At 38.1% G+C, this 25,694-nt stretch overlaps 1 protein-coding gene across 2 annotated transcripts; it reads right to left on the bottom strand.

The window, feature by feature from the left end:
* Positions 1-12,923: 12,923 nt before the first annotated feature.
* On the bottom strand, positions 12,924-24,884 carry LOC124172250 (MAP kinase-interacting serine/threonine-protein kinase 1-like). 2 transcript variants are annotated; one of them, XM_046551673.1, is made up of 7 exons: positions 24,793-24,884; positions 21,300-21,751; positions 20,400-20,658; positions 18,681-18,835; positions 18,109-18,306; positions 15,522-15,766; positions 12,924-15,138 (listed from the first exon to the last, which is right to left on the bottom strand). In XM_046551673.1, exons 1-7 carry the CDS (start codon positions 24,839-24,841, stop codon positions 14,862-14,864), a joined length of 1,635 nt encoding a protein of 544 aa, XP_046407629.1. In that variant the 5' UTR covers positions 24,842-24,884; the 3' UTR covers positions 12,924-14,861. The 2 variants fall into 2 exon arrangements, with proteins under 2 accessions (XP_046407629.1, XP_046407637.1); XM_046551681.1 differs by lacking the exon at positions 24,793-24,884 and adding an exon at positions 22,021-22,112.
* Between the last annotated feature and the right edge of the window lie 810 nt (positions 24,885-25,694).

Here is a 25,694-nt window from a genome sequence, read left to right as displayed (position 1 = left end):
TAATTTTTAAATGTAAATAAAGCAATTATTTATAATTTCAAGTCAATATTCCGTAAAATACAGAAAAATATATAAAATATCTTCTCCCTCATTGGTTACGCAAACTGTTCAGAAAGTTTCTCATACGGGAAGAGGCGGAGCTTCCAAATAGCTCGCGCAAGAAATAGCATGCTGCTATTCCGAACAAAATTATTACTACGCTTCATTCATAATACGGGGTCGTTGCTATAATGACCCGCAGAATAGCGTATGCTATTTTTTGCAACGCTTATCCATAATAGCAGCCTAACAGGTCTATTCTGTATCTTGGGGGCGCTTTATTGCGCCGCTGCTATTTCCCTCTTTCAAATGGCATCGATTTTGATTCTTCAAATTGCATCGCGTTATATTACGCCGATTTTGGGGGCGTAATATATCGCCCCCGTGAAATCTGTAGTCGGTATGAAAATTAGTGTAGGGCAAGTAATACAAGTCGAGTAACTCATTAAGTTATCTATAAATATCTAATTATTAGACATAATAATGATTAAAATATCTTTTTTAAATTATTCCATCGTTATCTAGCGGTCAGCGAAAGCCAATTTTAGGTTTTATGATATTACCTGCAAATCCAAGATCTCCGAGAGCAAGATACAAATGACGGTCGAAAACAGTTCCGCGCATTGCAGACGACGAAAATTTCTTACAGTATTTATGATCAAGCTCATCTGCTGAGAATGGGATTTAACATGAAAATATCTCTCCTACCTTAATAAATGCCCTTGCGAGCATTCTATCACACAGCACAGACAGCACCGCTGCAATTGACAATGCATACTAATATATGCTAACAAGTACGTATACACGCGCATTATTTTAACCCATGAAAGGTCAACCCACGCCCAGGGAAATAGCGACAAAATTATGCTAACACATAATGCTTTATAATTATGGTATAAAGACGGCTTTTTCAATTAAACTTACTATTACACCTTTAAATCGGTTCATTTTATTCTTTTAAGAAAGATAGTTATTCTTTCTTATTACGAATTGGCAGGAGAGACACTCTAAAATATAAGTGCAGGCAACGTTCCACTCGGACATTTAATAAGACATAAAACCAGATATAGCAAAAAAATTACCTTTAAAGTATAGATAAGTAAACAAAATTTATGTAACTCAACATTTCAACCGGCATAAAGGATAAATATGTACAAAAAAAATACGTTTTATACTATGGCGCTATCCTGATAGGTGTCCCGTGGAGAGCGCTAGTAAAGGCAACTTTATACACTGAATTTTACGAAACATTAAAGCGAAAAACCGACTGAATCTACCTTTAAATTAACGATAAACATCAGGATCAATAAAAAGACATTAATGAGGACGTTAATTTATCCGTTGTTAAGCCACATAACATGAAATACTGAGGCGCTATCGAGAGGTGGGCAAGTCGCAAAAAGAGATTGCAGTGTATATGTACCCTGGACATTTATTATTTCACCTATGCGACATATCTAAAACAGGGATTTGTAAATGAAACACAAAAAATCAAACATATGGTAACGTATCATTCCCAACCCCGAATTAATATACAACAAAAACTACGCATGTTCAAAAACTAAGGCGCTATACTACGCATGTACAAAAACTAAGGCGCTATCCGCATTCAGGAACCAAAAGTAGGTGCATATTAGATCTCTTTAAGGACAGAAGCATTCAAATAATGAGGATGAAAATCTATTTACAATATTCTCCTCAAGCTAATATCTTGGAGTAACACAACCATAATGTTTAAAAATAGAATGAAATCATGTCCAACATGGAACAAAAAAATATTTGACAATAAAATCAAAATAGGGTTTTAAATGCGATATTTTCAAAATAATCCATCAGAATTTCGGATCGAAACTCGTCTACATCACGAGGTAACATATCAAAGATTATGTAACACACATAGCCCATAAGGATTTACTTTACATGGAAACACCACGAGTCGACAAATGCGAGGTCGCCCACCCCGAATCACCTGCGTATAAGGTAAGTGGTACGAATGTTAAAATATTTTTTCCCGAAGATGGAACCCGGCCTAAAGCTGTGATGTCAGCCTAATCGTAGAAAAACATGTTCAACCGAGGGACTAAAATAAAAAACCACAGCGTAAGTACTTTTCCCCTTTGAAATCTAGGCCTGGATGGCCCAACCCACAGCCCTGGACACCGTCAACAAAATCTGTGAAAGTGAAACATTTTTAAAATTTTTATTTTCGGTAAGAATGGAAAGAAATTTACTACAATCCAAAAGGAAACGAAAGCATGACGAAACCTCCGTTTACAAATGCATTTGAAAAATTTACGACACTAGAGGAAAATAATTGACCCATAAAAAAACTGGAAGTAAAAATGTAAATGTGACATTTGAAAAAGACTCCATCAGAATTTCGGATCGAAACTCGTCTACATCACGAGGTAACACATCAAAGATTATGTAACACACATAGCCCATAAGGATTTACTTTACATGGAGACACCACGAGTCGACAAATACGAGGTCGCCCACCCCGAATCACCTGCGTATAAGGTAAGTGGTACGAATGATAAAATATTTTTCCCCGAAGATGGAACCCGGCCTAAAGCTGTGATGTCAGCCTAATCGTAGAAAAACATGTTCATCCAAGGAATGAAAATGAAAAACGACACAGTAAGTACTTTTGTCCTCTGAAATCTAGGTATTGGATTGCCTAACCCACTGCCTACGACACCATCAACAAAATCCGGAAAAGGTAAAAAATTTTTAAATTTTTATTTTCGGTAAATATGAAAAGAAATTTACCACAATCATAGATGAAACGAAAGCACGACGATACCACCGTTTTAAAATTCAACTGAAAAATTTACGACACTAGAGGAAAATACTGGACCCAGTAAAAACTGGAAGTAAAAATGTAAATGTGACATTTTAAAAAGACTCCTTCAGAATTTCGGATCGAAACTCATCTACATTAGGAGGTAACACGTCAAAGATTATGTAACACACATAGCCCATAAAGATTTACGTTACGTAGAGATACCACGAGTCGACAAATACAAGGTCGCCCACCCCGAATCACCTGCGTATAAGGTAAGTGGTACGAATGGTAAAATATTTTTTCCCGAAGATGGAACCCGGCCTAAAGCTGTGATGTCAGCCTAATCGTAGAAAAACATAGTCAACCAAGGGATTAAAATGAAAAACGACAGCGTAATTACTTTTCCCCTTTGAAATCTAGGTCTTGGATGGCCCAACCCACAGCCCTGGACGCCATCAACAAAATCTGGAAAAGTGAAACATTTTTAAAATTTTTATTTTCGGTAAGAATGGAAAGAAATTTACTACAATCCAAAAGGAAACGAAAGCATGACGAAACCTCCGTTTACAAATGCATTTGAAAAATTTACGACACTAGAGGAAAATAATTGACCCATAAAAAAACTGGAAGTAAAAATGTAAATGTGACATTTTAAAAAGACTCCATCAGAATTTCGGATCGAAACTCGTCTACATTATGAGGTAACACATCAAATATTATGTAACACCCATAGCCCATACAGATTTTCATTACATAGAGATATCACGAGTCCACAAATACTTGCTCGCCCACCCCAAATCAAGCGCATGGAAAAATAGGTGATGTGAATGGGAATATATTTTTCCCGAAGACTGTGCCCGGCCTTCCGCTGTGATAACACCCCAATCGTAGAGAAAAATGTTCAAATAAGGGATGAAAATGAAAAACGACAACGTAAGTACTTTTCCCCTTTGAAATCTAGGCCCGGGGTAGCCCACACCACAGCCTGCGGCACCAACTAAAAATCTTTAAAAAAATTTAAATTCTTTATTTTCGGTGAAAATTAAAAGAAGTTTACCATAATTATTATTATTATTATTATTATAGAAGAAGTAAAAACACGACGATATCACCGTTTTAATATTTAACCGAAACAATTACGGCACTACAGGAAAATAAAGAACTAAGCCAAAAAAAATCGAAGTTAATTTTAAATGTGACATTTTCTAAGTTTTCCATGAGAAATTCAGATCAAAACTTATATACATTACGAGGTAAGACACCAAAGATTACGTAATACCCGTAGCCCATACCAATTTACATTGCACAGGGATGCCACGAGTCGACAAATACTAGGTCGCCCATCCCAAATCATGCCCGTGGAAGATAAGTGATATTAACGGAAAAATATTTTTTCCCAAAGACTGTGCCAGGTCTTCACCTTAGATAAGAGCTTAATCACAGAAGAACATATTCCACCGAGGGACGAAAATTTAAAAACGTCATCCATTAACTTTTCCTCTTTGAAATCAAGGCATGGGATAACCCACAGTCTCCGCCACCAATTCAAAACAGGGAAAGGTAAAAATTTTATATCTTCCTTATTTTCTGAAGATTTTTAAGGAAACTTTCCACACAACTAGATGGCAGAACGACACGTCACCGATGTTATAAATTGGATATAACCAACGGAGGATACTGAAGGAAAATATTTTACTGACAAAAAAAATCGAAGTAATGTTTTTAACGCGTTATTAAAAAAAAATTGGAATCGAATTTCAAAGCGTAACTCTTCTATATTACAAGATAAAACATCAAATATTGCGGGAGAACGCCATCCCAAACTTTAACTATGTATAATGTAACTGCGAATCAATAAATATTAATAGGGCGCCTGCACGAAATCGTCCCGGCGCGGCGCGGCGGATGAGAAATGGCACGTACTGGATTATATTTTTCCCGTCGACTCTTTTTGTGCCGATTGCTGATATTATTTCAGGATGTTTTAAATAGTAAAAGTATGTTATTCCATAACGTAATAGTACATCAGAATCATTTCAATACTTTTCCGCTTTGATAAATAGCCACTGATTGGCAGTGGCGGATCCAGGATAGGGAAAAGGGAATGGGGCTAAGTGGGGTCAAAAATACCAGCAGTATATTGGGGGTCGGAAATAATTACCATGCTATCTAACGTAAATTGGATTCCCAAGGAGGTTAACGTTCGCTATAGCCCCAGTAGCCCCCCATAGATCCGCCACTGCTGGTTGGCCCACCTTAAAATTAATTTTATCGTTATTTTCGGAGAATAAGAAAAGAAATTTACCACACACTTATATTTAATAATGGCTCATGGTAAGAAATGTTTGCAATTTTATCTACTCTTTGTTTGAAAAATAAGAAAAGAAAAGATACACGAAATAATCGAAATATAATTTTCACTGGGTCATTTACAAATAATATAAAAGCAAATTTCGAATAATCCTTTTGTCAAGATATAAAATCAAAATTGATGTAACAGGCCATCCCGAAACCAATAAATAATATTCAGAGCACATGCAAGTCGCGAAGTACTACAACCCATTTCATTGATTTTTCTTCCTGAAATTATGCTTGAATCTATCTTGAAATATCTTGATATCTATGCCCACCTCATTTGCCCAGCTAGAAAATCACGATTAGGAAAAGTAAAAATTTTATAATTTTGTTATTTTCTGGAAAGTATTAAATGAAATTATTCATGATCTTAGATGCAACAATGACGCAACGAGTGAAAAATTTCATTTGGAATTTAAGACAATTATGACAATATTTAAGACAAATGTATGGAAAATATTTAACCTTCAAAATTTTAAATGATATTTTCTCCGGGTAATCACGCAACAATTGAAGAAAATTTTAAATGAAATTCAGATGGATTGATATAAAATGAAATAATAAAATGAAAGAAAGAGAACTTCCTTAAAACCGTAATCGATGTACATACAGGGTACTCCCGGGTCACCAAATACTAGTGCGCCAACGGGTAATCGGCCCTATGGAAAGAGAAATCATACGCATCGGAACTTATTTTGTCCCAACGAATTTGACGCGCCTAAAATTGTTATTAAATCTACATCAGCGTATGATAATCTTATCTCTAGCGTTAAAAAAACGCAAGACCCATTTCATTGCTTCTCCGCTTAAAAAACCGTTGGGCCACTCCATCCCAATTTCATAACAGGTACTTCAGACTCAGGAAAATTAATTATAATTTAATCATGTCGTTATTTCTGGGAAATAAAATATGCAATTTTTCATAAACTTAGATAGAAGCGAGGCACAGTAAAAAATTTTTAAAACGGGATTTCAACAAAATACGACGCTAAAACAAAATAATTAGCCTGGAAAAAAATGAAAATATATCTTTCACTATGTCATTCATAAAAAATAAAGAGAATTTCCATTGTAAATGCACCTCAATATAAATATTACACATGAATAGAAGGATCAACAACTTTGCTATTTTCACATAGTAATTTATTGAGGCCGACCATGGTTTCGTTACACAGTAACATTATCAAGGGGAAAAATGCAAGTAAATTGACAGTGTTGGGTAGGGAAATCTTGTAATGTATTTCCGCACCCAACCCTCTGCTATACATACTATCAATTTACCTGCATTTTTCACCTTGTTACGAAACCATGGTCGGTGTCAATAAACTGCTACGTGGAAATAGCAAAGTTGTAGATCATTCTATTCCTGCGATTATGTATTTCCAACAAGTTACGCCCGCTACTATTAATAATATTACACATCATTATTTGTGAAGCAGAACATCCCCAAACCAATAAACAATATGCAGAATCTTCCGGAAATCGGCCCAGTGGAAGACTGGCATCGAAAAATGTTTTTACGGCGACTTTAACGCGCTAAAAACTGTTATTGCTCTAAGATCATCGTAAAAACATGTAATCGCGTACGTTTCAAATTCACAAGATTTATTGCAATACTTTTAAACTAGCCTTGGGCCTGCCCACCCCAATTTTCGGGCCAGATAGATATGGGAATTCGTTTTTCCCCGAACCATATAGGACTTTAATAAACGCTAGTCCGAACTTCGTTTGAGCACTTCATTTTTTTTAGCTGTAAACGGCTTGTGTCCTAACACCCTCTGCCACACGCCTTTTAGGTGGCTGCGGGGTATTATGTAGATGTAGATGAATTTCAAATCAAGGATTTCACACTCAGTACAATTGAAAATTTTATGACTCCGTGTTAACGGAAAATATTTACGAAAATTTTATGAACGTATATACAACTGAGCTGCGGTGAAACAAACATTTGACGAAAAGGCACGAAACGATCCGATTCATTTCGGACCAGGCCGGCATGAAGCTTTTCACTTTTGAAAGTTAAGGATCCCATACACTTCATTTTCCGCGTCGCATAGTTTCATGCCGTGTGGCACGAAATTGTCCGAAAAAGTGGTTAAAGAGCCTGACCGTGCGTGTGCACCGCACGGGGGTTAGGAAAGGGACCGCCGAGGACACAAAAGACCAGCTTATTGGATGTCCCTCGAGCCCATGCCCTTCATAGAACTGAATGACCCTTTTCTATCCCCTCCGCGCGGTCTTCCACTGCTATTTGTGGTCTTTTTTCCGAAAATATATTCGTAGCTTATACCTGAAGTTAGTCATGAATTCTTCGTTTTTCGCTTATCACATGGAAATTTCAATCGGAGTTCTAGCGTTAACATCAGTGGAGTTCATTTCAGTTCCAAATCAGCCAATATGGAATAAAAATATGTAGTCTAAACCCGTCAATATGATCGTTAGGAGTTCGCTTAAAACTTCTTAACGCTCAGACAAACACAAGGAATTCATTTTATATATTATTAATCCATGGGAACAACAAATATTTGATTATATATAACACGGCTAAATTTCACGGCCCAGACCTAAATTACATAGGGAAAAAGTAATTACGCGATCGCTTTTTATTTTAATCCCTTGGTTGACCAAGTTTTTCTATGATTATGGTGTTATCACAGCTGTAGCCCGGGCTCGATCTTCGGAAAAAAATATTTTACCATTCATACGACTTACCTTCCATGCGGGTGATTCGGGGTGGGCGACCTTGTATTTGTCGACTCGTGGTATCTCTACGTAACGTAAATCTTTATGGGCTATGTGTGTTACATAATCTTTGATGTGTTTCCTCCTAATGTAGATGAGTTTCGATCCGAAATTCTGATGGAGTCTTTTTAAAATGTCACATTTACATTTTTACTTCCAGTTTTTTGTGGGTCCAGTATTTTCCTCTAGTGACGTAAATTTTTCAGTTGAATTTTAAAACGGTGGTATCGTCGTGCTTTCGTTTCATCTATGATTGTGGTAAATTTCTTTTCATATTTACCGAAAATAAAAATTTTAAAAATGTTTAACTTTTCCAGATTTTGTTGATGGCGTCCAGGGCTGTGAGTTGGGCCATCCAAGACCTAGATTTCAAAGGGGAAAAGTAATTACGCTGTCGGTTTTCCTTTTTAATCCCTTGGTTGACTATGTTTTTCTACGATTAGGCTGACATCACAGCTTTAGGCCGGGCGCGATCTTCGGGAAAAAATATTTTGCCATTCATACCACTTACCTTCCATGCGGGTGATTCGGGGTGGGCGACTTTGTATTTGTCGACTCGTGGTATCTCTATGTAACGTAAATCTGTATGGGCTATGTGTGTTACGTAATCTTTGATGTGTTACCTCGTAATGTAGACGAGTTTCGATCCGAAATTCTGAAGGAGTCTTTTTAAAATGTCACATTTACATTTTTCCTTCCAGTTTTTTGTGGGTCAAGTATTTTCCTCTAGTGTTGTAAATTTTTCAAATGCATTTGTAAACGGAGGCTTCGTCATGCTTTCGTTTCCTTTGGGATTGTGGTAAATTTCTTTTCACTTTTACCGGTAATAAAAATTTTAAAAATGTTTCACTTTTCCAGATTTTGTTGATGGCGTCGAGTGCTGTGGGTTGGGCCATCCAAGACCTAGATTTCAAAGGGGAGAAGTACTTACGCTGTCGTTTTTAATTTCAATCCCTTGTTTGAACATATTTTCCTACGATTGGGGTGTCATCACAGCTGTAGGCCGGGCACAGTCTTCGGAAAAAATATATTCCCATTCGCATCATATATTTTCCATGCGCTTGATTCGGTGTGGGCGAGCAAGTAATTGTCGTCTCGTGGTATCTCTATGTAATGTAAATCTGTATGGGCTATGGGTGTATCGTAATCTTTGATTTGTTGCCTCGAAATGTAGATGAGTTTCGATCCGTAATTCTGAAGGAGAGTTTTGAAAATTAGAGTTTTAAATTTTACTTCCATTTTTTTGGGTCTATTATTTTCCTCTATTTTTTTACATTTTGCAGTTAATTTTTAAAACGGTGTTATCGCCGTGTTTTTATTTCTTTTGCGACTCTGTAAACTTCTTCAAATTGCTACCGAAAATAAAGAATTTAAAAACTTATTACTTTTTCATGTATTATTTTTGTCGCAGGCTGTATTTTGGGCTATCCCAGGCCTTGATTTCAAAGACGAAATTTGAATGGAGAGTTTTTCATTTTCATCTCTTGGTTGAAAATGTTTGACTATGATTAGGGTGTTCTCACGGCTTTACGCCGGGCACAGTCGTCGGAAAAAAATATTTTCTTATTCATGTCACTTCCCTTCCATATGGATGATTTGGTGTGGCTTCCCTATTATTTTTCTACTCGTGGTTTCTCCATTTCTATTAAAACGATTTGGGTTATGGGATTCCCTTAATCTTAGATGTGTTCACACGTAATATTGGTGACTTTACATCTGAAATTCGCTTTAACGGTTTTTTAAAATGACGAATTTAAACCCATTTCTCGAATATTTTTCTGGCAAATTATTTTATTTCTCCGTCTTTTATGTGTGAAAGTTATTTCAAACCCTCAAGTCCTATTATTTTGATTTTATTAAAGTGTCTATACTTTTTCCTTTCATCGCAGCTGCAAATTAATCAGACATAAAAATTTTTACTGTTCCTGAATTTGATTTGGTGCGGAGACTGTGGGTTGTGCAAGCCCAAGTTTAGTTTTTAAAGAGGCTAAGTGATGTTATATGATTGTTTTTCATTTTTTCCATTTGGTCTCGCATGTCTTTTCTGTTATGTATGCTTTATCTCAGCTCTAGGTACGTCACAGTCGTTAGAAAAAAATGACTTCCAAGCCTGTTCAATCCTTTTTCATGGGCGTGATTTCGTGTGGGCGCCATAGGCGGATCCAGGGGGGGGGGGGGGGGCACGGGGGCACGTGCCCCCCCAGACCCTCAAAAATATGCAAGATTTTTAATACGGTCCCATTATCATTGCATTTGTTTTGTATTGCGAGGTATCCTTGTGCCCCTCCCAGGAAAAAATCCTGGATCCGCCCCTGGTGGGCGCCCTAGTATTTGTTGACTCCAGGTTACTGTATTTATTATTAAACGATTTGGTCTATGGACGCTTTGTAATCTTCGATGTTTTTTATCGTATTTTAGAGGAGTTCGGACAAAAAAATTCCCTGCAATTTAAAAAAAATTACCCATTGAAACTTTACTTCGATTTGTTGGTAGGTCAATTAATAATAATTATTAATAAACAATAATAATTATTATTATTTATTTTCCTACTTCGTTAATTCCAATTTTAGAAACTGCTCCGGCTGTGTCTTTATTTCGTCATTGCATATCACAATTAGGTTTGCGTTTTGAATAAAATTCGCTTTTTGAATGTGTCAGTGTAAATGTTAACCACTACTGAGGATTTCTTCGGTGTCGAAATGTAATAGCGCCCTATTTTTAAAAAAATTTGGTTTTTCTATGTGAGCTGAATGGTTATGGGGATCCTATGTTTAATAAATTTTGTTATTTCTTCTTTCTTATGAAGCTCGTTGTTTTAGATTATTCGTATAGGTGTTCAAATGAATGACCCAGTGACATATGGCCTGCAATCACTTTCTTCGACGAGGCGTCATTCCGATAGCGCTCCAGTTTATATAATGTCTTCTGTTTCTTTATCGTTATACTACGATGTTTTTAATGATCCCCTTCACAGATTATAATATTTCCCATTGCATTAAGGAATAATTTCATTCGTGCCTTGTCTTTATGCTATGTAACATCCAATGTCAAAGTTTACCTGATTTCTCGTTTCCCAAGGGGTCTGTTTTTTAAATAGCGCCCTAGTAATTACAGTGTTATTGTTAACATACATTTGCTGTAAACGGGTTGCAATGGTACGTTACATATATATTGATTGCTTACCTCTACTTGTACGCTTGTTTTCAAAGCATTGTCGCTTTTATGTATTTATGAATAACCCAATAAAGCTTTGTCTACACTAATATGATAAAGTCTTATTTTCACCCATTATATCAAAAATACATTATTTTCATATTGTTAAATTAAATCATTAACGTTACTTTAACTATTCCACCTCGTTTCATTAACAAATTCGCTTAAATAACAATAATACAAACCATTCCTTCTTTACATATTCACTGTCGCTATTTCCCAGGGCGTGGGATGACCTTACGTGGGTCAAGATAATGGACCCTACGTATACCGTGATTCCAACGGAAGAAAGGGGCAATAAACAGAATGATTGCTCGAAACAAGGAAACATTTAATGAATTATTCATCATAAAACTGCATACATTTCATTTCAACATCATTCCTCTTGCGGCATATCACAAATTTACACTGTACTAGTATATTTAGTCCGAGTCATATCAACGCTAATAGTTGTTTGAAGTAACATGGAAATGGTATCAAAATGCAAACATGATAACACTTCCATAATCATTGCTCGAGAAATTGGTATTAGAAACCGTAAAGTATGTCACACGAGTTCACAATCACAACACTCGCGATGATTCCTTCCATGACATCCGCGTAATCTAGAAAACAGCTGTTTTCCTCAACGATTGTATTTTAAATGGCCTAAAATGTGATTTCAAGTGACAAAAATGTTTTATAATTAAATAATTACCCGTGTGGACAACTGTGGATTAACTGTGGACATCGTAGAATTACGGTGAGCAATGAGACAAACGATGTAAACAAGCCGTGGCTGAAGATGAAAGTACTAGTAAAAATAATTTCGTCACCACTAATCATAAGAGTATAATCATTATAGGCGTAGGTGAACGAATAGTGCGTAGCGGACGAAGTCCTCTTCAAGACAATTATACTTGTAAATTCCGATATATTAAGCTCAAAAATTGGCGATATTCTTCCGTCGTCGACTGTTGAACCCTTGAATATAGACGCTTATTTACTTAGGCAAGAAAATATCCGATAGAAAAAGAGCAAAATCTCCAAACACAAGCTACATCGTATTTTTAACTTCTTCCCGGGCTGCCGAGTATCCTGCTGCGTTTTCGGAGTGTCTCATTTGTTTACTGCAAAGAATCGAGAAATATGATTGGACGTGTACAAAACTCCGCCCCTGGTAGGGGCCGCTATCGGAATAACGCGAGCCAAATGCTGGCGTTATTGTCGATGCTATAAAGCGACCCCAAATTCCGCTTAGGGGCCGCTATTTTGAGATAGTGAATCGGGGGGGCGTAATATTGCGCCAGAAATAGCATCTCCGTCGTGATAGCGGAGCCGCTATCTGTTACAGAATAGCCCTGTAATTTACTTACAATTAGTACAAATTAATTTCTTTATTCTGATTAAAAAATTAATTCTAAATTCAAGTAAAAAATAATGACCCCAAAGACTTCTAACCATTACCTTCACGGAATTATTTGACCCTTGTTTTCATTACGAGTGCTCTCTACTGGACAAGAAAATCACAATACCACTGAACCATCTCTCTTTGAAATATACTGGCAACACTATGTATTTTATGCCTTTGAGGAAAAATTTCAAAATTATTCTGCAGATGATATAAGGTTATATCGTCCTCATAAAATATTTTTCATCCTCTGAATAATTTCTCTTTCAGCGAAACTCTTTAGGCAGCACGACTGCACTCCCAATTCAGTACCTGTGAAAACTAATTACCCCCAAGGGCATTTATAGGATAGTTAACCTGTTATCTCACTAATGCTTAGAAAATAATAGACAAATATACAAAACTGTACAATTTTATTTGTATCTTCTGAAGTTGACCAAGACAGTAGTCCAAATCACAACACCTTTGGCGGTTGTTTTTCTCACATACAGCATCAGAACATAAACATCAATGCAATCATCATACAATGACAATAGAAACCAAATAAACTGAAAGCCAGAGAAAACTTTTTGAGGGTGGGCTCCCCAACTCTTACTATTATTCAATAGCATCTTGTCACCTTTGACCGAAGATGCATCATTTAGTAAATATTTGATAAAACGATTACATTGAAGTTTTGACAATCAGCAAGATTTACAGTCCACACTTTAGTGGCTCAGGTAGTATGGTTGGCCGAAACTTGATTCCAAAATTTAAAATCATAAGCAGCTGTGTTCTAAACAGTTACACAGCGAATCAATTAATGCTGGTTTCCTCCAGATGTAAAGTTTCATGGGAAACACACTTAGACCCCTCAAATGGCCTCACCATTCAAACAACCAAGATGCTTCTCAACTTCTTTATCACACTTTAGTTTTCATCATGACAACTCATGAATATTCTCACATCATGGACTGCCATTACACACTCACAGCCAGTCAACACACACACAAACACACAATTATCGCAGTCTCACGCTCTCTCAATAAACCCTGAGTATATTGTTTTCATTTCCTGAAACAAAAATTTTATTCATTTCCCACCCCTCAATCCTCCAGACACCCTTCATTCTTCAACATGGGAAATTTTCTTAATGCTCAAATCATTTACCTCGTCCTGACATTGCTCAAATTTTCATTGTGCATCACACAAAATTTTCCATTCCAGACTTAAAAAAAAACATAAAAAAGACAAAACATTTTCAAACTAAACTACAATCTTTCCAGCAGCCTTTTTTTGTCCATTAACATTTTTTTCGTTGCTCTTTATATGACCTCATCACTCTACAGAAATAATTTCCCTCCTTTCCTGCAAAGTTTCTCAAACAACCACTGAAATTAAGTTGGGAGTTTGAATTCCAGCTGCATCTAGTTAAATTTGAGCGTTATGTTATAGCAGTAAATCTGATCATTCTGAACCACAATATGGGTCACTAACTTTATCATTAACTCCATATATTTCACACTTTCAAATTTTAAACTTTAAAAGTTTATCACACTTAAAACCCCATGAGATCCTTGCACTTTTCACTTAATTTTCTTGGAGTGACTCATTTCTTCATTCAGGTCCACTTTCACCCAATACAGTTAAGAAATGCCATTTTTCACCTACTTCCATGGTCCCCTTTGGCACAATGTTCAGACAACCTACTAGAAACCAGTCCCATCTCAACCACTTGCAGCAACATACCATTATCACCTGCCGCATCCCGCTGGGGTCTACAACCTAACACACTATCTGCAACCAGCATGCTTGAGTTAACAGTAATATTGTTGGAAAATAGTGCACTGTACTACTGTTATGATTACAGTGGCACCTCAACTGTTTTATACCATTTACAATATTAAAGTACCATTTCATGCAATGCATTTCTGTAGGAGTACCGTAAATACAAAAATTAAAAAATTTGTCAAGGGGTAGTCTTTGTACCATCAGATCCTTTGTAAACAACAAATTGTTATTGCTTGCAACTTTCAAAAATCAAGAACTAAAAAAAAACAAGACATGCCAATCTTAACTTAATGAAAATGTGATCTGAAGGCTCCCTATTTAAAACAAAACAGCCTTATCATATCATGGCTGAAAAACCAGCCACAATGTGTTCCTTCATCCCACACAATTCACAAAACTTGGCTTTTTCACCCGGACGGACCTTCCAGTTTTTAGGAAAACTCTTCAACCTAACTGCAAGTAGCAGCCAGATTTACTTTATCCACCCAACCCTTCCTTCCAAAATGCACCACGGTCAACTTCTTTAACCCTCCCCATGTCTCTCACTCATTCTTGCCAGACAAATCAGCCACTTGGGGAGGCGACAGTCTCCACACGAAGACTCCGCGCAGCTCTTGAAAGGCGCCGCTGAACCAAAGCAGATTCGGAAGGCGGTGATAGCCCAAATGGAGGAGTTGGTTGGTCATCAAAGAGTGGAGAACCCAGGGATCCATCTCTGTCATCAGAAGTACCTTCATTGAGGTGCCTGAGATCCATATTCATACTGAAATGCTGCAACACAACCCGGTTCACAGCCATTGCACTCTCTGCAAAGGCAGACAGCTCTTTGGAACTGTTATTCCTACAAAGGAAAAAGTAAAATTGTATTTAATGGCACAGCACACAATAATATCTACAAAACCCACTCGTCAAGATCAAAGACATTAAAAAATTAAACATCTACAGTCACATGGTCACAAGTTCGACCAGAATAATGCCATCAATAGCAATCTTTCATTTCGATTTTACCTAATACATGGCTTATAAATAGGTACAATCTGTTACCACAAAAAAACTTCAGTTTAATGTAAAAATGCATGAATAGACTTGACATTGACAGATTGAAAAGGAATTTAATGCGAAGAAGAAAGAAAATTTGAGAAGTAACTAGCAACTAAACCAAGGGAGATTTCAAATTATGGCCTAATTTGATGCTTACAGTTAAAACAAAACAAAGGACCTTACCTCCTCATTATTTGAGGTGTAGGAAGCGTCTGCGATGACACAGGAGTTGGAATGGGTGGTGAAGTTACAGCTCCATGATCATCTGCCAACCAGGGATGAGATAAGATTGATTCCGCAGATGGTCTCATCATGGCATCCTTAGCCAGAAGTTGCCTGATCAATGACTTTGCCTCTTCAGATATATACCTCCATTCCCGATCGGGGAATTCATAACGCCCTTCTTGAATACTAGAGAACAGGAGCTCCTGCAAGGGTGTTAAAAAATTAATCCAATTAAAAATTAACAAAACCGCTGCATAAAAGAGTAATACCTACATCAATTCTTGCCAAAAAAATAAATAGGTGTCAAATGATACACCTAAACTCTGAAAGTTAAGTATGTACAATGATTTGGAGATCATATCTCAAAGGATGTGAGTGAGACTCAAAGACGTAGAAGTAACATCAATATCAAGATTCTCAGAAAGATTTAGCGTGAAAGTCAAAGATGAAAATGAAATATACTATTGTCAACACTCATAAAAAATATATTTATAATGGATGACTGAATTACAATGCATAAAAACCTTTAAAAAATTGAAAGATCCTACTTGTCAACATTTGCTTGGCAATAGGGTGGTTTCCTATTATTTTTTTATTGCCTAAATCGAAAGATTATTACTCCTGGAGAACGTATTTCACGCTTTTAGATTTTTACATGACGATATCTATTTTTCGCGATTAAATGAAAAGTGAAAATTTTCAAGCGCGCAAAAACGCGACGCGTGAGTATGAATGCCGGGAAATCTCTCTGTGTGACGTGTTTCTGGTTCCCGCTGCCGCCCTGTGAGGTGACCTTGAGCGAGTTGAGCGCTGATACGACGCAGGCTGCTAGCTGGTAGCTGAGTACCCTGCTGGCTGGTAGCGCTTGGCTTAAATAAGGATTATTAATACCTTATCAAATGAAGAAAACTTTCCGACCTTAGCCAGTTTTAATAAGTGATTACAGTGGAACCTGTTTAGTATGTTTCTGAAGGGACCACAAAAAATGAACGTACTAACCAGGAAAACGTGCTAACGAAGAAAGTGTCGGGGTAATTGCAATCTGTGGAAAAGTCGTCATAATTACAATTACTATCGGTAGTTCTCGTAGGATCGCCTTCCTGAACTCTTTTCGCCTTTAAAATAAAGAAAATGGGCGCTACATTGAAAAACAATACCATGTGAATAAAAAATCACAATGTTTCATAGATTTCCCGAAGACAATTACATGAAAACGGCGTCTTTCTCCCGTGATTTATCCTAAATGTATTTATAGAAAGAGGACAAGTATAGCTAAGTCATTTCTTTTTTGTCAAAGCATACTCTGAGAATATAAAAACAACCCTGAGTATGTCAACGGGTTGTTTTTAAACATCATAAAAATTGGACAAAATTATATTAACCTTAAATTACGGCAACAGCCGTACACATTCGCACTTCTGGAATAAAGCCATATCGATTGTTATAGCGATCGATATATCGAATAATAACACGCAAGGTTATTAGATTACGAGGTAATTACAAGAAGATTTTATATTATGCAGTTGAATTTTACTTTTAAAATTTGTTTAATGTCGTCTGCTTTCGTGCCGAGATCAAGTATTTTTAAGCTAAGCTTCGCGTGGAGATCCAGAGCATCGTCTGCTCCCGCAGCAGTAGTCAAATACGCACGTACTCGGTAGCATTGACGTCGTGCAGTGGTGCAGTACTGCTTTAGATAAAGTGGGAATTGGATAAGACTCATTTCTTCATCATGATAACTCGTGCAATAGCAACAATTGCCCACTCGTGAAATTTGTGCACAGAAGGTGAGGAGCTCGGGGTGGGGAAAATTGGGGCTTCTCATTGGCTGCAGTTTTGCATAGTCAGACATTCCTGATAAATGGCCATATTTTATTATTCATCGCGTCATAAGAATTGAGAAATGCATTTAGATAAATCACGGTCGAAGAAAGATATGTGGAATGAATGCAAGAATTTTAATGGCTAGTAATAATAAATTAAATCATGAATTCGGAGCTTTACGACCCTTAAGAAGATACTGGAGAACGAATTGCGGGTTGCGTCACGGCTAGCAATTGAGCGTACTAACCAGGAAAGAGCAATTTTTTCAAACGTACTAACCAAATACTTTTACCTGTAATTTGTTCCGATGGTACCGGGACCGAGAGAAATCGTCGTACTAAGGAGAAAAACGTACTAAGGAGGAACGTACTAACCAAGTTCCACTGTATTAAGACATGTTTCCCTGAGCTCTGCGCCTCATGCATGCATTGGTAACCTCAGACGATGTATAACTCCTATCTTCTCGTATAGAAACTAGGTCCCTGTGACTTCACGTGGAGTGGCATTGCATGGGCGCCAATCTGGCCCTTTTCAAATGAGGATAAAAATGGACCATTGCCGTTCGTCTAAACCGGTATTTCAAAAACAAAATAATTTGTATATTATGAATACAGTAATGGTGGGTAACGAATCGCAATCAATGCCTTTCATTTTCTTTGATGAAGGAAACTACCCTATTGCAGAAAATATAAAATTACAAATAAGCAACAGTTAAACTCACCTGGCAATACTGACAATTTTCTCCTCTTTCCCAACCACAATCAGCACCACAGTTTCCATAAAAGGGTGGATATCCACAGAGAAGAATGTAAGTTATGACTCCAAGGGACCAGAGATCACACCGTTTGTCATACGTTGTCGCATCCCCTCCCACAAATGCATCAACAACTTCTGGAGCCATGAATTCTGCACTGCCCACCTAAAAGAATTCATTAAGATATTACTAAAAATATGAAACACACAAAAGGAGAAAATTTGATCCAAGACTTCGACAAGGAAAAAATGTGTCATATACATTTACTCCTAGCCTTTTTAATGGTAGTGTCACACCCACTATCTTCAACATTTAAAATGTAATGCCTTATAAAAATTTATAGTATTTCAAAGGAACCTTCTTAAGAAAACCTGCAATATTTCAGCAGTTAATCATCATTTTTACAAAATAGTCACTTGAAATGATATATTCAACAAGCAAACTTTTTTCACGAGGCCAATAAATCAGTTACAATGATAGATTACTCATGAGTTTCTTAGGAATAAAATAAAAGATATTATAGGTTAATTTACACTTACAGGTGTTAGCAGTTGTGGCGTGGTGAGTGGTGACGTTAAGTTAGAATTGAATTTGATCCCAGATCCCAAATCAAAGTCACATATCTTCACTGGACTTAGTTTATCAGGGTAAACACACAAGATGTTTTCTGGTTTAAGGTCCCTGTGAGCAATACCTGCAGTAAATAACAGAAAAATTAATTAATCCACTATAACAAACATTGTAACTGACAAGAAAGAAGATCATAGTCACATTGTTAAGTCAAAGAAGATCACCATGACATACATTAAGGCCTGTTTACACGGTACATTAACACGTACGAGTCAATGTACGTTTGCGTGAATGCTTTTTGTGGACCGGAACGGAACATGCACGAATGAATGAACCAAATTAGAAGAGGTTCTATTTTCTGTGCATGCATTCGCACAAGTTGGGTGGTTACACGGTGCATTTTGGCGTTCATTTTCGCGTTCATACATTTAGACATTAACCCGTACGTGTTAATGTACCGTGTAAACAGGCCTTTATACAGGCGGTCCTCGACTTTCGTACACTCGACTTTCGTACAATTCGCACTTTCGTACGTTCAAAATTGACACCTTTTACTCGACTTTCGTACGTTATATTCGGACTTTCGGACGTTGGTCTGTAATTTTTTTTAAATTCCCGCGATGTTTATTGCGCTTCCCACCATTCAATTGTTTCAAATGGCAGTATCGGCAGTATATGCGAACAATACAAACGTATATAATGAAGGGAATTGTTGGTAATTGACTCTAATTTAGGTGATTTATTTGGGAGAGAGACTGCCTGCTATAGGCTCCTTCATCAAGAGAAGAAGAAAGCCTTCATTGGAGAGATTTTTCAAAAAAGTTGACTAGACATCATCAAATAGCTTTCAATAAAACTAGTAAAATCTTCTTTCTAATTGAATTTTTTCGTTTGAGTGCTGTTTAATTCACCTATAGCAACGATATTGCACGAAATATCAACCGAATTTCGTTTGTCTTTTGTCTTTTTTGAATAACATGCGGAACATGCGAAATATACGCTATCACGAATGTCACCTACCAAATGTCGAATTTAATTGGTGTAAAAATTAAAAGGTATCCTGAGTGCGGGCTCAACAAATACATTTTGTTATGCTCTTGATATGTCCTTTTATTTATAGTGGACGTAATAAGTGGAATGTCAACTTAAACGCCAAGAGGAAGTTTCACTCGATAGCCAACGGAGTTCTTGTTATTTAAACTTTTATTTGCATTTTCTGCGTATTTTCGAAAGAAATTAGATGATTTGAGGAGTTTTATTAACATATCATTAAAAATTAAGTCAATTGAAAAGAATTCCGTGAAAAAAAAGGTTTTAGTACTTATATTCCGCTCTTTTGGAACGTAACCCCTAATTAGTATGGAAGTCAATGGTTCGACTTTCGTACAAGTTTTCGGGAACGCATTGTGTACGAAAGTCGGGGACCGCCTGTACATAATTATGAAAAGCAAATAACATTTTGTCAGACCAGTAAAAAAAACAAACCTAAACACTTTATGTATTTTGGATTTATGTACTTTATCAGAATTATACATTAAGCAACCCTTTAAGGGCCTGCTATGATCCAAAAACTCTTGATTAGTACTTGATAACCAGCAAAATGATTGGTGAACTAGCCCTGAATTAATGCCAGAGTGTTTTAACTAAAACCTGAGTAAACTCGATATGAATAAAAGGCACACACATACCTTTCTTGTGAAGGAAATTTAGAGCACTGGCTAGATCCCTCACTATCTGCTTTGCCTCCCTTTCAGTGAAGTGAAGCTGCTCTTGGATACGTCCCAGCAGTTGACCACCATTCACTTTCTCAAAAACAAGGTAGAAACAATCATCATCCTCGAAGAATTCCAGAAGATTAATTATGTTTGGATGACCTTGGCAGTGATGAAATGTCTCCACTTCCTTGAATACTCTCGCTCTACTATGTCCTGGAATCTTCTCGATGATCTATAATGTAAAATGGAAAAAAATTTAGAACATTAAAAATACCTCAATAAATAAGGGGCATTAAGCTTAATTTCACAAAATATTCATTATGCAATACATGCCAATATCATTAGATTCTTAAAATAGCCCCAGTGAAATTGGTCCACCATTACCAATAGAAAATGATCTACCAATGAAAATGAAAGAGGACAAGGAGGGAGAGTGTTTTAATACTTAGACATTAATTCAGACATATAGCCAAGGGTAAGGGAGCAGGCACATCAAGACACCGAATTTACGTAAGAACACCCTGGCAAATGTAATACGACTGACTCGACTAGAGTTCGAGGGTAACTATTTGTACCTTAACCATGGTACTCTAGTTTTCTACTCGCAAGTGGCAGGCAGGATAAATATGTGGTTGGCACAACATGAGACCGAGAAAGATCTAATTGCCAGGGCACTTTAAAATCAAGCCATCTATCATGTAAGGACTCAAAAAATAACGAAGTTATGAGCGTTCATATTAACCCCATGCGGGAATCAATCCTGTATGATTCAATCACACACCTTCTGGCATGAGTGATCCTTCTAGACAGGGAAGGTGAATGAACTAAGTTGAGGTAGCGAATTTCACTCATCTTTAAATAAGTCTCTCTTACCTTCACAGCAAACTCCATATCGGTCCAGTTGTTGACACAGGTCTGGACAGAAGCGTATGCGCCCTCGCCCAACGTTTCTCCGGTCAAGCGGTACATTTCTTGGAAGGTGGTGGGCATCATGCTGGACATGGTGCGCTTCTTCTTACGCCTCTTCCTCCGCGCCTCCTCCTTGCGGTCCGCAACCGTGAGCGCCCCGAGGCCACCATTCTCTTCCTCAGCCACCTCGGCTGCGCTCTGGTTGGACCCCGCCTTGCCAGCCGTCTCCCCCACCGCTGACCCGTTGGTGACCGTCACATCATCGGTCGACCCTCCGGTGGGCAACGCCGCGTCCAGCGTCACAGTGGCCGTGACTGTTATCATTGTCTTCGGCACCAGAGCATCACTCTCGTTGCGGCTGCCTCCGCTAGTCTTAGCGCCGCCCTCTTCTGGAATCATCATTCCCAAAACCTCGCCTGAAGGAAAAAGTAAGAAAATGATGGTTATGGAAAATTACTTATCACATTACCAGGCAAAACGAATGTATTACATATAACAGCGAGTATAATTGGAAGTTAACAGCAGTGGTCACAAAATCCCTGGATAACTACAAACAATACGTAGGTGGACGATATAAAACCTGTCATAAATCACAGGAGACCCTACGTTAAATCAGACTCTTCTTACGTTAAGCACGACGGAATTCTTCCTACCGCGTTCATCCGATTAACCTTAGTATTATTACCTCTTGCATGAAGATGCGAAGGATCTTCGTTCACCCGGCTTAGTGACAGCAAGCGCTCAACCGAGATGAGAACTAAAACACGAATTCCAACAGAAAATTCTGCCTAATATTCATGTGAGTACGTTAAACCACGCGAGTAGGCTCATGATGGTTAGCCCGCTGTTCTCTCGCAAAACGCTCTCAACCTTGAATGAAAATACTGCAATAACAGTTTTGGATGGATTAGCAGCAGTTGTAAAACGTTTGCATTCCCTGAGACACGGCGTGGGAGGGAGTCGAAGCGACCGACTTTCGTGACCGGTTTAGCAGGCTTAAAACAAATTGGGCCAAACTATGAGCGAACGGGTGGGTACTGAGAATCCATTGTTTCAAGTCAGATGGAGTCATCAGGTCAGTAATCCTCTCTAACAAATACAAGTTAAATCGAGACCTGCGGTGGAAAACTACTGCAATGCGAGTTTAAACGAGAAAACTTTGTATGGAGCACATCCACCAATGCTTTCAATCTCTGACTATTCCCCATAATATTAATGTTGATATCTGTAACACGTAACAAAATTTTATTGCTGAGTAATAGTACAAAGCTAAAACATATCCACGTATCTACGTATATCTTGAGAAAATAATATCCAAGAGAAACATGGTGACAACCAAAGTTTCAACGATTCACGATGCCAGAGAGTTTGGGAAGTGGAAAAACACACCATCTCATTCGTTTGTAAACATAAGAGATCAAAATCTGCCTCTGGAAATATCGGCATGACAACTCCACGTACACACAATTAAAAGCCCAGAATGCGTGAACTAAAAAGCAATCAAAATTATCTCTGAGGCATTGGTTTTGATTCAACCCCGTCATAGTTGTTATTTAGCATGCAGCGATACGGCTGTTACTGAAATGGTAAAAAAAAGACGGCTCGCGGGCACATGCGCGTTGCCTCATTCAAGCAAATCGATAAGAACCCCTTCCCATCCAGTAATGCCGATTTGTTCCCTTGAATGCTCACAAAGCTCGAAGCGAGAGTTCGTCTCTCCAGTTGAAATCAGCGCCCGGCTGCGAATACCACGTCGCCGAATGCACGCTCTTATACCGGAGTTGACGAAGTATTAGTTATGTATTACTCGGTAACCTCCCCCCCTCAAAAGTCTTATTGAAACAATTAAAAACATCGTTTAGAGACACCTTTACATTGCACTAGAATGCGGATTCTCCCGGTATTAAACAGAATTCAAATGAAAATGTGACTCATTCCTGCATTATTATTAGCCGGCTAAATCACTGACATCAACTCTATTCACCAAAACCTTGATTTTAATACGCGCTTATATTCTAGGGTAGAACATAACTTAGTAACCACAGGACCGGCAACTTATTTTTTCACTACAGCTGCGAAGAATAATGCGAAAAGTAATGAAATTCGGACACTGAACAGAGTGCCCTGGTATAACAAATAAAGTCGTCCGATGCGGGATATTGGAATCCATCATTCTAAAGAGGACTCAACTTGAGCTTAACACTATCAACAAAGTTCGAGCTGATGGGCGAAACACATCGACATGAACTTCAACATAACGAATAATCAGAAAGTTATGAGAGAGTACTTCAATATTAATGAGTACTAAAGCGTACAGTGTTAAAATAATGACTTGGTACTGGTATGGAATACACGTTTTCCGTCCATACAACACAAAACAAAATATAGGCTTAAAACTTTTTTGTACAATTAGTAAAACGATATTAATTACATACAACTATCTACTGAAAAAGTTAATAAGTCATTGGTCTATTTCCCAATTAAAATACATTTCCACGAGGTTCACCGGTAGGGTGAATCAAAAAATAACAAACAAAACAAAGTAAAAGAAGTAGAATAACCGGCTAAACCATGATTCAACCCTGAGATAAGTATGATTCTGTGAGGGTAAATCTTACCCCGAACTAAAGCACAGTCCTGCAAATTTCATATAAAGGGTGGCGGGGGGGGGGGGCAACATCCTTTCCCTGAGCCACCTCGCACTTTGAGTATTTTGTTTGAGGATTCAACCTGTCCAAAGTATTCGAACCCGGGACCCTTATGTCAACAACCCAACGCTCTACCTACTGGGCCACCACACTCGCTCAAAAAGTAGGGAATCCAGTTTTTAAGTCCACCATTTAACACGTCTAGTTAGGGATAAGCAAGCAAAACTGATACCTTATTATCAATTGATGCTAAGGGGAAAAGAACCACTACATTCCAAAGAAATAAAATAAGATACCAAAAAACTGAATTTACTAAGTTGGCTGTTTAAATACCCTCCGGCAAAATTCACTGGGAAAGAGAAAGGGAGAAATTTCCTCTTTAGTGGTACAAAAAAGAAATCTGCCCGTACAGGTGAAATGTCCTCCGTTTTCATACGAAAAGGCAGCGATGAGAGAAATTAAGGCATCAAAAATGAGTTAAATTTTAACTTTGGCACTCGAGGTTCTTCAGAACTGCAATTAGCATTATGGTTGAACTAAAAATACAAAACTTCTAAATTCAAAAATTTAGCCAAAGGGTAAATATTTACAGTATGAAACGGAGTTAAGAATGCGGAATTTGTTGGCTTATGAAGTGCGGTGTTGCCCGATCTCACAAACCGAAGCTTCAATCCCGTCTATGCTGGGAGTGGGGGCATCAGTAAACAATGTCGACGAATTCCAAATCTATTACAATTAAGCTTCAGGACGTAATTTCGTCACTATTCTCAAATCTAACATAAGTAGGTTGATATTTACGGTAGACTTACACAAGGCTTCTTGCCCTTCGTCGACGTCTTCCAACAACTTCTCAACCATGATGGATCTTCAAAATCCCTCGATCGAGACTCCAAAACAACGGTGATCAGGTGCAGAAAAACAACACCCTGACTTCCAAAGAAGACACCGAATTAGGTGGAACTCCCAAGTCCCTCACTCTGTTCAGATGTAAACACCACAGTCTCTCTCGCCTGACAACCAAACAAATGAGGCCTTCAGCCTCAACACGAACAGATGGAAACTTACAGCTTCCAGTTCACCCAGAAGATGCAGCAAACGGATCGCAGCGATCAAAACGAACACGAGCTCAAACAACAACAGTTAAAGAACTACCACGGCAGTCGCCTCCAGGTGACGCAAATCTCTCCTCCGCCCTCCTTTCAAATCGCATCCAAGACGTGTCAGAGATGTTGGACAGCAACTAGAAGCCGGCGTACACGCGCGACGACGAAATGGGTGCTGCTGCTGGCAACCCCAACTGGTCCAAGCTCGACGGCTGTTCTGCTGATTCTTGAGCAAGCAGGTCTCCTCATGCTCACCCCTCTAATCCATTCCCCGCATCGAAACGAGCCATCCACTCTTCTGCGCACGACTGCCTCGCCGCACGTAGCCGGACTGGTTATATTGAGGAGAGGGGGAGAAGTGGGGAGGGTGGGGGTCACGTGGTAACGCCGCTAGAGGGAAAAAAAGAAGAGGAGAGGCAAGAGGACGGAAGGAGGAGGGAGAAAGAGAGGCTCGGAGGAGAGGAAAGAGGGGGGGGAGAGGGGAACGGGAGCGAGAATGGGTATCATGTGAGTACAGGAAAGGTTAAGGGAAGGAGAGATGAGGGGCAAAATGAGGCGGAGGAAATGAAAAGGGCCTAAAGGGAGGAGGGTGGTAGGGAACGAGGAGC

This window comes from Ischnura elegans, chromosome 1, assembly GCF_921293095.1.
Source record: "Ischnura elegans chromosome 1, ioIscEleg1.1, whole genome shotgun sequence".
NCBI classification, from domain to species: Eukaryota; Metazoa; Arthropoda; class Insecta; order Odonata; family Coenagrionidae; genus Ischnura; species Ischnura elegans.
This window is presented reverse-complemented; position numbering and strand designations above follow the sequence as displayed.